The 14,941-nt window shown below is 45.2% G+C and overlaps 1 protein-coding gene across 1 annotated transcript in view; it reads right to left on the bottom strand.

The window, feature by feature from the left end:
- The window catches only part of LOC139478832 (sperm flagellar protein 2-like), a 46,240-nt gene that overhangs the window by 7,342 nt on the left and 23,957 nt on the right, over window positions 1-14,941 (bottom strand). The window contains exons 28-34 of the mRNA XM_071261493.1: window positions 14,017-14,133; window positions 13,047-13,345; window positions 12,057-12,258; window positions 10,405-10,597; window positions 4,001-4,090; window positions 3,390-3,528; window positions 1,999-2,098 (exon numbers count right to left, since the gene is read on the bottom strand). Of these exons, the coding sequence (XP_071117594.1) occupies window positions 1,999-2,098; window positions 3,390-3,528; window positions 4,001-4,090; window positions 10,405-10,597; window positions 12,057-12,258; window positions 13,047-13,345; window positions 14,017-14,133 (1,140 nt within the window). The remainder of the gene's footprint in view (window positions 1-1,998; window positions 2,099-3,389; window positions 3,529-4,000; window positions 4,091-10,404; window positions 10,598-12,056; window positions 12,259-13,046; window positions 13,346-14,016; window positions 14,134-14,941) is intronic.

Genomic DNA, 14,941 nt, shown 5'->3' on the forward strand with positions numbered 1-14,941 from the left:
GTCAGGTAAACATTTCAATCAGCTAATCAGTGTCATAGCTTTTAAATTCTTCGTATGAATGAGCTAATGATTCAGACAAGCATATCTAGAAAACGCATATAACTGGGGAGTTCTGAATGCAAAAACTTAAAGCTGTGAAAACAATTATATTGTGGATATATTATACATTCTGCCGTATCATCTGCACCTAAAAGCATGTACTGTTTAGGTATATATGTATCTCCTATATGATGCAAATCATTATGTCTGCAGAGATTGGTGCTTTTGGTAGTTCAAGTACTGTGCACATTTGCCTCAGTCTTTTTATACATACACAATTTCTTTGGTAAATCTGACTGAAAGATTCTTGGTCCTCAGGCACTAGTATATCAGCCAAACCTTACTTCTATAACATGCTATTTTAGCCTGAAGACAAAAAAACATATCTTGATCTACAAGACGGTCACAAAACCTCCTTGTCCAAGCTACACCATAATAATATTATTATGGAAACTTAATAAATTCAGTAATGAATTCTAATGATTCGGTTAACACTACATCAACGATTGAAACTAAATCTAAGGAAAGGATTTCTATTTGTACAGTATTTGTTTCATATTTCTGATCTAAATAACTATAACTATCCTATAAATGTGATAAATGTGCAAATATGTGCATTCATTAACCAACTTCAATAAGCAAAATCATCTCAAGTGCAAATCTGCATCTGTATGAAAAATGTGTTGAAAGTGAATCACATAAACTCCATCACCACATGTACAAGTGCAACCTTTTCTTTCTCCTACCTCATTCACATGCCCAAATGTTGCTGTGCCACTGCTAATTAATACCTCTGATATATGTGTATGAAATATATAGGCTTAAAGTGTCACCAATCATGTCTTTCTCCTACCTCATTCACATATCCAAATGTTGCTGTGCCATTGCTAATCTATACCTCTGATATATGTGAGTGAACTATCTTGTCCTAAAGTGTCTTGACATATGGAAGCAGTGATTGTGGTGTACAACATGCAGATGCAGGCTTAGGAATGAAACTTCCTCTACAAACTCACAACTTCAACATCAACACTGATGATATCCTTTTGAATGCAAGATGAAAAATATACATTTCAATGAAGATTTTTTTATAAAGTCATTTAAAAAGATTTCACTTTCAAATCATGTAAATATGTTTTCTCTTCTTTCAGTTCCTTATAAATGCTTATCCTCCATATAAGGTTCTGTTAAATTAGCCCCAAATTAATTATTTTCATATGTACACTCGGAGGAGGTAATATATCATTTATGACTACATTTATTCCGACTGCTCAGGCTGCACCAAATTATGCCCGGTCATCAGTTTACTGTGATGAGTTTCATTAACATTTGTTATTTATGTTTAACAAGTATCGTTATCATATGCATGATTTAACCTAAAATCTACACGGAAATTTGTTCACAAATGACGTTTCCCTTCGAAAGTGATTGACAAAACAGTGGAAACGCGGACTTTGACTTTGACATCATAATATTTACTTAAGTGTTTAAAAATGGGGATGTACATGTACAATCAGTGTCAATCAGTGTCAAACACTATATCGCAATATGTATTGCAATACAGATACTTGTATTGCAATATATTGTAATACCACGTTTTAGCCAATACACTACATCCACTATAACAATGTTTATAGTTCAAGAATGTTTTCCATTTTATGCAAAAAAGGTTTCAATTATTTTTGTAATGTGTGGTGTTACTTCAGTGTTTCACCATGCCTGCCACACATGCAAACACAAATTGGAACATCTTGAATGTCTGTCTATGTACCCCAACAACAGGATCATTAAATCCTTTCTCATGCTATTAACAAATGGTTTGTCAGATTCATTCTCAAACCTCTACAGGTCATTGGATATAGTTCTAATACTGCTGACAGCAGTGTACTCAACCTCCACTCACTCAATCCAAATGGCTATATGTCATAAGCACTATATGGTATCTCTGAAGGTACTCACTTCGTCCATCATGAAGTCTTCTTGTTTGAGGACAAGCTCTGCCTTGATTCTCAGGCCATTCTCAATGTTATATCTCACTGTCTCCGACAAGTGGTCAATGCTGAAAACACAGTCATCATCATCAGTATATAGATACAGGAGATGTGTGTACAATACCCTTGTACTCAATCAGTCATCAACAATACTTCTTGTTTACACTATATTGCTTATTGACCTTGAAGTACTGACAATGACAATCAGTTGCAAATGTGATTCCTAAAGTTACCAGTGTGTTCTAACAGCTGCCAGAGTCTTCTAAATGTTGCCATTGTGTTCTAAATTTTGCCATTGTGTTCTAACAATTGCAAGTGTGTTCTAAAAGTTGCAAGTGTGTTCTAAATGTTGCCATTGTGTTCTAACAGTTGCCAGTGTGTTCTAAATGTTACTGATGTGTTCTAAATGTTGCCAGTGTGTTCTAAGAATTGCCAGTGTGTTCTAAATGTTGCCAGTGTGTTTTAACAGTTGCCAGTGTGTTCTAAATGTTGCCATCATGTTCTTACTGTTGCCATTGTGTTCAAACAAATGCCAGTGTGTTCTAAAGTTGCCAGTGTGTTCTAAATGTTGACATTGTATTGTAACAGTTGCCAGTGTATTCAAACAGTTGCCAGTGTGTTCTAAATGTTGCCACTGTGTTCTAACAGTTGCCAGTGTGTTCTAAATGTTGCTGTCATGTTCTTAATGTTGCCATTGTGTTCTAACAATTGCCAGTGTGTTCTAAATGTTGCCAGTGCATTCTAAATGTTGCCAGTGTGTTCTAAATGTTGCCAGTGTGTTCTAACAGTTGCCAGTGTTCTAACAGTTGCCAGTGTGTTCTAACAGTTGCCAGTGTGTTTGAACAGTTGCCAGTGTGTTCTAACAGGTGCCAGTGAGTTCTAACTGTTGCCAGTGTGTTCTAAGTAGTAGACAGAGGATAAGTGATAGTATTTTATCAGCATAATAAGCTACAAGTCACAGATAAGTCCTTTGGTTCTTGTAAACTGTTCCTCTATCCTGATAAGGTCCTGTCAGGAGTCCTCCATCTGTCTTAGAGCACCGCCAAATATTCAAGTTCCATGAATAGCATATCTTAGCATAAAGTGAACAGTGTTTGCAAACATCACTGTCCAATCAACTGAAGGCATGAGGACCTGTGACCCAGGTATCTGTGTAGATCTCGGGGTACATGCAGCTCTAACATAGGTGTGATGATACCAGACTGACCCTCAGTGCAGATGTTTAAATGAAAAGGTTCTGTTTAGTTATTGACAGAAAGGCATACCTTTCCATCTCATAAAGTACTGTCATGAGTCCTCTATCTGTTTAGAGCAAGGCCAAATATTCAAGTTCCATGAATAGTATATCTAGATGCATACCTTTCCATCTCCTTGAGGTATCTGGCTCCAAGCCAGTCATTCATGTCCTTGAAGGCATTGTCTCCCTTGCCTTTGAGGTCCTGGAGGATGGCAATGCCCAGGACCTTGATGAGATCCAAGCGAACCTTGGCGGCACGCTCTGCAAGTCAACAGTCAGCCACTCATTATATTGTATACCAGTTGAACAGCCATTAAAACAGACGAGGACAAATACTGATTATACAGTATCAAAATGTGATGTTTCTTTGGAAATACACCTGAGCCAAATTAACAGAGTGTTACCAGTTTGTCTTCAGTACTGGGATTGACTATGAACTATTTTATATCTCCAACATATCCATAGATACACAGACACCATATGCCTTATTACAGGAACAACATACCATAAGTATTTTTTTCAGGCATTGTTTTAATTTTGAAACTGAAGCAAGATCAGTTTATCCTGAGGCAAATTATTTTAATTAAAGAATAGTCCATTCCAGAATTGAGCACAGATTCTTTGGAGAATATAACACTGAGAAAAAGGAACATTTATTTAGCTCTTTCTTTTGTGAGACAACAGATCTGTTTGCTTGTTGGTCTGACTAAAGGGGAGATAATCTAGCACATACCTTCCTGTGCAATAGCAAAGTAGTACTCCTCTCTCATCTTTGCTCTCAATAACTTCTTCTGTCTCTCTTCCTCGCACTCTTCCTCTGTTTCTGTAGGATAGAAAGCATTTTGTCATGACCTGAACAAACTAAAGATAAATTATTCAACATTTCAACTGCATATTCTCAGAAACTTCATAATTTCAATCCTTCACATAGACCATTAGGCAACAGAACCAGCCTTTTAATGATATACTTGACCAATCAGAATCCACCCCTCACATCACTTCCAGCCCTATGATCGAGCCTGGAAATTCCAGCCTAGTTCCACAAGGGTGGAAACTGGACTTTTGTAGAATTTTCCTATTCGGAATATTCTATAAGTAATACGTTACCACTGTTATACCGAGGCTGTTGTCTCCCACAACTGCTGCTATAGCGAAATCTACCACAGAGATCTCAATTACCTCATGCAGCACGTGCGTAGCCACCTAGCTGCCATGTGACACCCTTCACTCTTGTCTCTTGCGAGAGCAAGTGCTCGGGTACGGACGGGCGGGCAGCAGCCCAGTAGTAACGTATTACTTATAGAATATTCCGAATAGGAAAATTCTACAAATTACATTAAGTAATACGTTACCACTGTTATACCGAGGCTGACTACCACAGTAGGCGGTGGGGAGCACCTACAACCCGAATCCTGACTGCTAGCGTTCCTTCCGACCAGCGGAAGTAAACACCAAGGCGGAAGCACTCGATGCGCATGCACCTAGCTAGGCGTTACCCTATAGGAATACCAAAGCACTGTCAAGCGCATACCGTAAGGCTCAATCGTCATTGCCAAAACGATTGGTGACTCCAAACGGCCCCACTGGATAGGTATTTCATCGCCGCAGCGGATGAGAACACTGTATCCGCGTGAGCTTAATCTTAGATCAGGTTAAACAGTCGAAAAGAGGGAAATTAATTTCATTCAGACCGTATATCCCAGAGCAAGCCTACTTAAAGTATGCATTAGGCGCGTGACCTAATTCCAGTATTTGTAAGCATGCATCACAAGGTTGGGATACACGACAGACAATTAAATACATAATTGTCAAAATACAAATAAGGACAAAGCACACAAAAAGCCGCCCTCACCTGTGGTGTGAGTGCGCTGGTTTGTGGGACCCCAACTCCTGTACCCACGGCAGTGGGAACATTGGAGACGACCCAGATTGACCACCGTGCAAGGTCTGACGCCTGAGGAGTTCGGAATTGCGCTGGGCACACCCCTTAGGTGCCCGCTTGCGCCGCGATCCGCGGGCCAAGACGGTGCACACTCTCCACGACGGCATCAGCGACCTGTTTGAGGTAATGATTGGCAAAAACCGAGTCAGAACGCCAGTAACAACCTCGTAATATTCTGCGAACAGAGATATTCGAGTGTAGGGCAAATGTTGCCGCTAGCGCCCTGATCTCGTGCGGGTTTGACCCCGCTACCGGTAACCCCCGAGACCGGTACGCCAGATTGATGACAGAACGAAGCCACTACGCAATCGAGTTGCGAGTTATGTCAACCGTGCGATTAGGGTTACACGATATGAACAGACGGTCACGCCCTTGTCTACGTTCATTCGAAGCCTTAAGATAATACTTAAGGGCCCTAACCGGACACAGCGCTCTGTCCTCAGTATCAGCAGGATGTAAGATTTCTTTGAATGATCTTACAGTGAATTCTCTCTCCGTTTGCCCGATTCTCGGCGACGAAGCCCATGAGCAGGCCCAGGTGGAACGCTCCTTCGTCACCCCTATTGAATCATACCTTGGCGACATCGAGTGCATGAATTTCGGATACACGTGCCGCCGTGGCAAAGGAGAGGAGAAATGCTGTTTTCCAAGTCACATGCCGGAACGAAGCACTATGCAAGGGTTCATACGGAGCTTCCGTAAGTGATTGCAACACTAGGGAAAGATCCCAGGCCGGTGCCCGAAGGCGGCCCTTCTTAAGATCGTGCTGTTTGAAACCCTTGATAATACCCCGTATCACCGGCTCTTTGGAGAGACTGGTACCCATAGCAACGTCCCGTACCGTAGCAACGGACGAGACATAGTTGGCAATGGAACCCCCGGAGAGTTTCCGGGTCTCTCGCAAGTGAGACATGAAACGAGCAATATCCTGCACAGATACCTTATCTGGCGAATGAATGTGATGTTTACAACACCACTTCGTGAAAATAACCCAACGTGCATTATACACCTTCTGGGTAGAATCACGATGCATACTAACGTATGCCCGAGACGCCCGGCGAGAAAAACCTTTACTCCTCAGACGCTCGGTGACAACATCCACGCGTGCAGATTGAACTGCCCTGCGTTTGGATGAAGCTGACGGGTGTGAGGGTGGATCAAGAGATCCGGTCTCACAGGCAGTGGAAGTGGCGACTGCGTGACCTGGGTCAGCAAGTCGGGGTACCACGATCTGTTCGGCCACATGGGCGCGATCAGTAACATTCGACAGCGAACTCCTCGGAGCCGGCTTAGAATGTGTGGTATCAACGCTGTCGGCGGATAAGCATAAGCGTCCAAGCCCGTCCAGTCTAACGCGAGAGCATCGTGACCGATGGCCCTCAGGTCCGGGACTGGTGAGACAAACAACGGGAGTTGATTGTTGAACCGCGTTGCGAACAGGTCGACCATCGGACGACCCAAACGTTCGCACAGCCACTGAAACACTACTGGGTTCAGCATCCACTCTGTGGGGCTCGGATCCTGAGGCCTCGATAGAGCATCGGTCAGTACGTTCCGCACACCTGGGATGTGACGGGCGCGTATCTGGCACGGGACACTGTCCACCAGAGCGTAAAACTCGAACGTGAGATCGAGTAGCGAGTGACTGTGGGTTCCCCCCAGTTTGTTCACATAGGACACTACCGTCGTGTTGTCTGTCGCCAGCATGAGCCGGGCGTCGACGAGACGATGCTTCCAGTGATTGACTGCGTTGATCACTGCCTTGAACTCGAGACAATTGATGTGAAGACCTAGTTCGTCTACGCACCACAGCCCCGAGCTCACCTCCCCCTCTAGATGGGCGCCCCAGCCCACTAGAGAGGCGTCTGTATACAGGTTCAACGTGGCCCGGTAGGGCCGCATAGAGACTCCTGATAAGACATTGTAAGGGACCGTCCACCACTCCAGATGCGGTCGGAGCCGATCCGGGAGGGCGACGGTCGCACTGTTCACCTCCGTAGCTAACAACTGGATTAAAAACCGTTGCAGCGGGCGGAGTTGGAGCCGACCCCGTTCGGTGCAGGCCTGGGCTGATACAAGCAGCCCTAACAGCTGTTCCCAAAAGTGAACAGTCTGTTGCACCGCTAAGACTTTGGCAATCATCGCCTGAATTTTGTGCCACCGGTCTGGGGGGACAAAGAGGCGATGGGACACCGTGTTGAACCGACCTCCGATGAACTGCAAGTTCTGAGAAGGGGTTAACTCGCTCTTGGGGAGATTGACAATCCACCCCAATTGCTCCAAGAGCCGACGTGCGAAAACGAGATGGCGTGACAGGGTGTCCGTCATTCGATTTGCTACTAGCGAGTCGTCCAGGTACGCGAAGTACCGGACACCCCTCCGGTGGAGGAACCCCACTATGGGGGTGGTTAACCGGGTGAACAGCCAGGGAGCGGATGAAAGACCGAATGGGAGTACAACCCATTCGTAGTGCCTGCCTTGAAAGACAAACCTGAGATACTTGTGATGATCCGGGTGAATCGGAACATGCAGATAAGCATCCTTCAGGTCGATCGAAGCGAGCCAGTCGGCCGGCATGATCAGTGCTTTCAGGTCCACCAAGCTCAACATTCTGAACTTGGGCGGCTTGCGCAGGTAGAACTCGTTGAACGATTTCAAGTTGTGAATCATTCTGAGTTCGGCACTGTCCTTCTTGGGAACTAGAAATATCCTGGAGTAAAACCCCGGTGTTATTTCTGGTAGAGCTAACTCCCGAACTGCCCTCTTCTCCACCAACCTGCCGATGGCATCGGCGAGGAAGGGAAGATCGGTTTCCGAATAGAAACCTGCCGACGGGGCAACTGTGAGCGGCGGATTCGCTTTGAGATCGAGCCGATAGCCGTACCGAATCGTGTTGACCACCCACGGGTCGTCGAACACTTGTTCCCAATTCTCCCAGTAAGTCTGGAGTCTGGCTCCCACTGGGGAAGGAAAGGGGGGCCTGACAGGCTGCGGCAGGCGCAACTGTCCAGGGCCAAGTGACTCGGGTTCGCCTTAGGGCCAACCGAAGTTGGCGCTGTCGGCATACGAACCCCTCCAATGAGAGTCACCTGGAGGGGCCCTTGCCGTCCTTAGACGACTTGGGCTTCCCCCAGTTCCCTGTCTTCCCGCGAAAGGGCAGCTGATTGCCCATACCGGAGCCCTCAGGGCGGGGCTACTTCCCAGAGGAAGAAGAACCCGACCCCTTAGACCTACCGGCCGCAGCACCCTGGGGCGCGCTCCGGTTAGGAGCGGCACCCAGGCGCCTATGCAGGGACCCAACAAGAGCAAGTGTGTGCCGAGAGTCCTCGGCAACGTACTCCAGGGAAGCATTTAAACTGAGCAGGCAGTAGTAAATGCGCTGGTCACGGTCCGTGGAAGAACCTTCGACCAGACTGGCCGCTGCAGCCAAGTAAGTGTCTCCGTGAGACATGGAGTGCCGAGCGAGGGCGTCCAGCTGGTGCAAGGTAGCTTGCGTTACCGTAGCAGCCGGTGGGGCACGGACACCCAACCGCTCAACATGGGCCTCCGCGGTAGGACCAGCCTCGGGAAAGGCAAGGTCATGTACCGGGAATAAACCCTTTCTCCACGATGTCGGAGGCAACGGGAGACCCCGACCGGAGGCCGCCGCGAAGGCGTTCTCCAAGGAAGGCTTGATACCGCGCAGCAAGGTTGATGCGGGGAAAGCCATGTCGGAAGACTCATCGTATACCTCGGAGGAACCCACAGTCGTGGATTCCCCGCGGTACCGGCCGGGGCATGTCCTCAAAGAGGTCATAAACCATGGCCACGCGGTCCTTAACCGATAGCGGGAGCAACGGTTCGGGGGAAGGACCGGTGACCACGGGAGCCGCCGCCGTACCGGTGGACCCTGCGTCCGACCCCGCTGCCACCAAAGTGGCCGGGGACGGAACAGCCAGCGGCCTATCCTGAGATAAGGCCGCCAGCTTGGAGTCCACAAGTTATGCAAGTAATGCAGCGACGGAATCCCCGGACAGCCCACGGGCCGCCAAGGGATCCGCCGCAGCCGTCGTGGTGGTACCCGCAAGGGGACCCCGACCGGACGAGCCGGCCACCACAGGGGTGGAAACGGACTGCACATACAGCCGGTAGCGCTCGCTTGCGGCACACCCCGCAGCTCCTGGTTGCGGGGGTAGAGGGGGTGGAGGACGGCGAAACATCCATGTCAGACATTTTGTTTGTACTATGAACAAAGAGCAAAACATGGTTACAACACACGCACCACAAATAGTCACAAACGAGTATTTTCACAAGAAAATAAACGAGCAATGGGAATATAGAACATACACATATAACATATAGAGGAATAAGTGATGTAAAAAACCCAAGATATACTAGAACAGGGGAACGTAAGACGCAACGTGCATACGAGACACCCCGCAAGTATAAAGAAAAAAAGGGCGGGAAAAATATTTCCTTTTGGCGGGAAAATATTTCCAAGCGTAGTTACAGCAAACGCCCGTACAAGCACAGTTTATTAGAGAGAATAAACAGTAATAAATATCACCGAATGGTCGGAGAAACAGGAACGCTTGAGCAGTTTATTGTACGTCTTGCTAGAGCAAGCGAAGAGACAAGAGTGAAGGGTGTCACATGGCAGCTAGGTGGCTACGCACGTGCTGCATGAGGTAATTGAGATCTCTGTGGTAGATTTCGCTATAGCAGCAGTTGTGGGAGACAACAGCCTCGGTATAACAGTGGTAACGTATTACTTAATGTAATTTAGTCAGTTAACTCCCTTGCCTCGGGAAGACGCTCAGCCAAAGAATACCTCTACCAGTGGACAGATTGCTTCAGGGAAGCGGACAAGGCCTAAATGTGAAACCTAAAACTCAGGTAATAACAAGAGCACATTTTTCTTCAGCATTGAACAGTATTTCAGTTATATCATGGCATGTCAGCTTGATTGAGGCAAGGCCAAACTACTGCAGGTCTTACACATTTACTACTTTGGTGAAACCCACCAGCACAGGACATGATGACTGTGACAAACCATGGGTAATAATCGAGTCATCTGGGATTCGAGCCTCACGATCAACTGATCCTGGCACATCTAAGGGACACAACTCTTCACAGCAAATTGGGCCTTTGATAAATATAAAGAAAATGGACAGTCATTAAGTAAAGGTGAGAGACATCCACAGTATGCTACTCACGGGGAGGTGGAGTGGGTGCAACATCAGCCTCCGGTTTCTTCTTGGGAGATGGACTGCGACTCTTGCCGCCCTTCTTTCCTCCTTTCTTAACCTGAGTCTTGGCTTTCTCTTTCTCTCTCTCTCTCTCCTTCTCCTGCTCCCTCTGTCGTTCTGCTTCTTCCTCTGCCTCACGGGCTGCGAGCTCCAGGGACATCTGTAGAAAGGCAGAACTCTGTCAAAGTATCCAAGTTAACACACATGTTAGCAAGGATTCTTGGCATCAGTGAACAATGAAATCCAAGTTGTGATGGGATTGATGAGGCAAGTCTCTCCTGTTGGTCAACATTCAAGTAATGTTTCAACTGTGCAGTCATTGTGACCACCTGATCTGTGACTGACCTTTGGTTGCTTCCTATGAGTATCCTTGATTATCCAGTGTGTTATATTTCCATTCTATCAAAATTAATACCCTGGACTCAGTTGTTTACATAGTTTATTCCGAGTCATTCAATTTACAGCAAAACAAGGGCATCCAGTCACATCACACAGACGTGATGAGGGAAATGGAGACTTGATCACAATTATACCTTCCTTATACTTGTGAGTTCTGGTATCAATACAGAAGATGTACCCTCCTTTTACTTGTACGAGTATCTTCTGTATCGATACCATAACTCACAATACAATACTTAGTAACATGACACTAGATGTACAAGAGAATTGGTACACTTTTTAATATTTGATGCGCTCAAAATCCACTCATTAGGGAAACTTCAGTGTTAACCAAGAAATGTAAAAAGATATTTATGCAAGCGGTCATCCAGAAGTGATGATTTGGTGACTGATGGCATGTTGGATGTTTTATAGGTGCTTCCAGCTAATGACGATGTTGCATTCAGATAGTTTGGTGAAACAGTTTCATAGAGTTCAATACTAATACTGAACACACTGTCATCCAAATCTCTACAGATCTAGGGCAGTCCTGACATGCTGTATAGTGAGAGTACATAAACTCATGCTCATTACAAATCAAGAAGGAATATGTGAATATCTTATTTTGATACCCACTATAATTTGTTCTACAGTTGACGTGCGAGAGATTTAGTTGTTCTCTCCTAGTGACATTCAGTGCTAAATCAATCAATGTTTTCATGTTAAAAATGTCTATTTCTTGTGACAAAAATAACAATTATGTGGTGACAGCTTCAATGATAAGTCATTCCTGATATTACTTACTGGCATAATCCCTGCTGACTGTTGAGAATAACATACATCATCTTACCTCCATGTCAGAATGATGACAACTGATTGGTCTATGTGATCTTGATTACGGAAAATTCTATGTATCCTGCCTGGGAGGGAAATAAATTTCTGAGCAGGAGAATAAATCCTGTAAACCCCGACACAAAGAAAAAAGGCTGCACATGAATTTCGGAGCGGGAGAAAATCCTTTTTACCCCACTATGAAGTAAAAAGCTTTGTTAATGGTCGATTTAAAAAGATTTCATGAGAATTAACCAGTGAATGTTGTTTTATTTCAAACATTTTGAAGGGGGATGGGGGTCGGTATTGTCATATGTTATCACAATTCGGGCTCGTAGATGTTTTTGGTTAATCCCTGTTGACTTTGCCTCAGAATCCTCATTTGGGTTGCTGAAAATAATCATACTTACAATATGTGAGATGGCAGTTATTCCACTCTGTGCAGCATCAAAGATGAGTTTCTCATCCAGATCAGAAGGGGGGATAGGACTCTCCACCCCATCGTCTCCGCCCTTTTTACCCCCCTTCTTATCTTTCTTGTCTTTCCCTGGGGTGGTGCCTGGCTTGGCATCAGGGTCTGGTGAGATGGGGCGTCGGGGAACAAGGGGGATCCTTGAGGAGGGAAATGGGGAACAATACAGATCAAGCAAAAACAACATGGAGGAAAAAACAAGTCCATTGTTTCTTTGACTTTCGATGACATGTTTGTTGTGTTAGAAATATCTTCAGTTAACAATTGACTTCAATATTTTTGTGTGTTTATGGAAGTATAGATGTGAAAAATGTACACAAAATGTGCAAACTGTTTTTTACATTAATAACTCCCAAAACACAAAACATATTGAAGTAAATTCTTATAAATAAATATGTCAACAATAATAACTTCACAGACTGCTTTTTTAATCATTAAAACAAAATAAATGTAGACAATAGAGCAAAATCGATGAGAGAAGAAAACCAAATGCTTAGGTTTTCTAGGTCACTAGACATTTACAGACGTTTGCAACATCATTAATCAAAGCAGTATTGGGCAGGTCATCATCACATGAAACAAACATCCCCCCCCCCCCCCCCCGAGATATAACATATGTTACAGCACTGTCACAGTCTTGATGATCATAAACGTTGGAAATTAAAAATTAATCATGAACACATGAGTATAGAACCAACTGGCTCCCATGGTGGCCATGTCTAAAATTTTCAAAGATATTCTGTGAACAATTACAGACATCAATGCTGGGATTATCCCTGCAACGTTTCAGAATCATACACATTGTTGGTTTAGAGGGGATGTAAGCGTAACTGATAGATGGACTGTGGAAGAAGGACAATGGATGCTGGAAGATGACATCAAAATGTCACCTGTCTGCTCCACCTTCAAATATAAGTTTCAGAATTACCTCTTCCTTTGTCCATCCCCATCCACTTGAGTTGCTTCTGGAATCACATGCTTCTCCTTTTCTTTCTCCAGGCTCTTACTGCGCTTCTTGCCGGATGGTGTACGCGATTTGGAGCGTCCGCTGTCTTTCGGCGACTTGGACCGGCTTTCCTTCGGCGACTTGGATCTGTCTCTGGGGGATTTGGCTCTTGGGGACTTGGTCTTGTCTTTGGGGGATTTGGGTGGTTCCTCCTGTGGTGTGGGTGTGGGCTCACTCCTGTGTTCCTTGTCTGCTGGCGTCTCTGGTCTCTCAACTGGCATCTGGTGGCAGAAACGTCAGCCATGCATTGTGTTATCTTGGGTGCAAGAGATCTTTATTGAAGGGGTGTATTGGGGCCCTTTGGGAGAAGGATAGGCGGTGCTGGTTTGGGAGATGAAGGTCAGAGGGTGAAGGCTAGAGGTCAGCTTGTGAAGTTTAGGGGAGGTGAAGGTTGGGGCATGAAAGTTAGGGGAGGTGAAGGTCAGGGGTGGGAAAGTTAGGGGAGGTGAAGGTCAGGAGGTGATGGTTGGAGTGTAAAGGTGAGGGAGGTGAAGGTCAGGGGTGTAAAAGTTAGGGGAGGTGAAGGTCATGAGGTAATGGTTGGAGTGTAAAGGTGAGGAAGGTGAAGGTCAGGGGTGTGAAAGTTCGGGGAGATGAAGGTCAGGAGGTGATGGTTGGAGTGTAAAGGTGAGGGAGGTGAAGGTCAGGGGATGAAGGGGGGAGTAAGTGTAAAGGTTGGGAGATGAAGGCTCGAGATACAATCGGATATCCAGATGATGATTTATATGGGCATATTTTACACACAAAGGATTTGCCCACATGAAGAGAGTTCAACTGTTTATACAATGAGTTCTCACGCTTTACAATTAAGGTGGAATTGTCATACCTCACGCATAGAGGAAGAGCTAAATGTATGGCTAAAATAGTAACCTAATATGTGAATGGAACTTACCTCAATGAGTGGTATTCTGGCATAATGGGTGTTGAGCTCGTCAGGGATATGACCGTCCATGCCCCGGTAGTAGTCCTTCAACATCCGTACTGTGTCCTGGTATCTGTCCACCTCAGACTGGAAACACATGGAACATTGACAAAAATCACAGGTGTCAAGACGAGCATCTACAGCCATCTTTGGCAAGCAGTTTCCAACTCCATCCTTGTCTGAATGCATCTTACACACTCATCTGCACTGTTGTAATTATTATTTTTAAAGTGTGCATCATAAACCAGAAAACATTGGGCACTGGTTCCTTTGTTTGTTGCATAATGCCCAACTCAGCAATATTCCATGTCCAGTCAAACACCATTGTGTTGAAGAAGAAGGGACCTACGTAAATGCTTACCATTATCCGAGGTTCGATACAACCAAAAATGATTAATAAAGAAGGAATACATAGGGACCAAGCTTTCACTTCGAGACAACCGTAAGTTTGACAAATCAAGTTTGACACAAAAGTGTTTGACTGTTTATGACGGCGGTCTATAATAATGGAGTATGAAGCAGACAATCCAGTGATTGACATCATGAGCATCAATCTCGAAAGGTGGGATACAATGACATGCATCAACCAAGTCCGTAAAGTAAGTATGACTACACGATCCAGTTAGTTGGCTCCTACGACAAGCATAGACGCCTCTCCTGACAAGCAGGGGTTGTTGAAGGCCAATTCTAAACGAGATCTTCACAGGTAGTGGGCACTGGTATCTCAGTGGTTTAAGCGTCACAATCGACTGTACAGAATTGCATCCCTTGGATATGCCAGACACCTATGTTCAAGGTGTGAATCGCCTTGATTATTTTTCTAGGTTTGTCATACTCCTAATGGTAGGTTTTGCCAAAGCGGTAAATGTCTAACACCGGCATGACTATGGGCTTT

Source organism: Haliotis cracherodii, unplaced genomic scaffold (assembly GCF_022045235.1).
Source record: "Haliotis cracherodii isolate W230 unplaced genomic scaffold, xgHalCrac1.p SCAF_4, whole genome shotgun sequence".
Classification (NCBI taxonomy): domain Eukaryota; kingdom Metazoa; phylum Mollusca; class Gastropoda; order Lepetellida; family Haliotidae; genus Haliotis; species Haliotis cracherodii.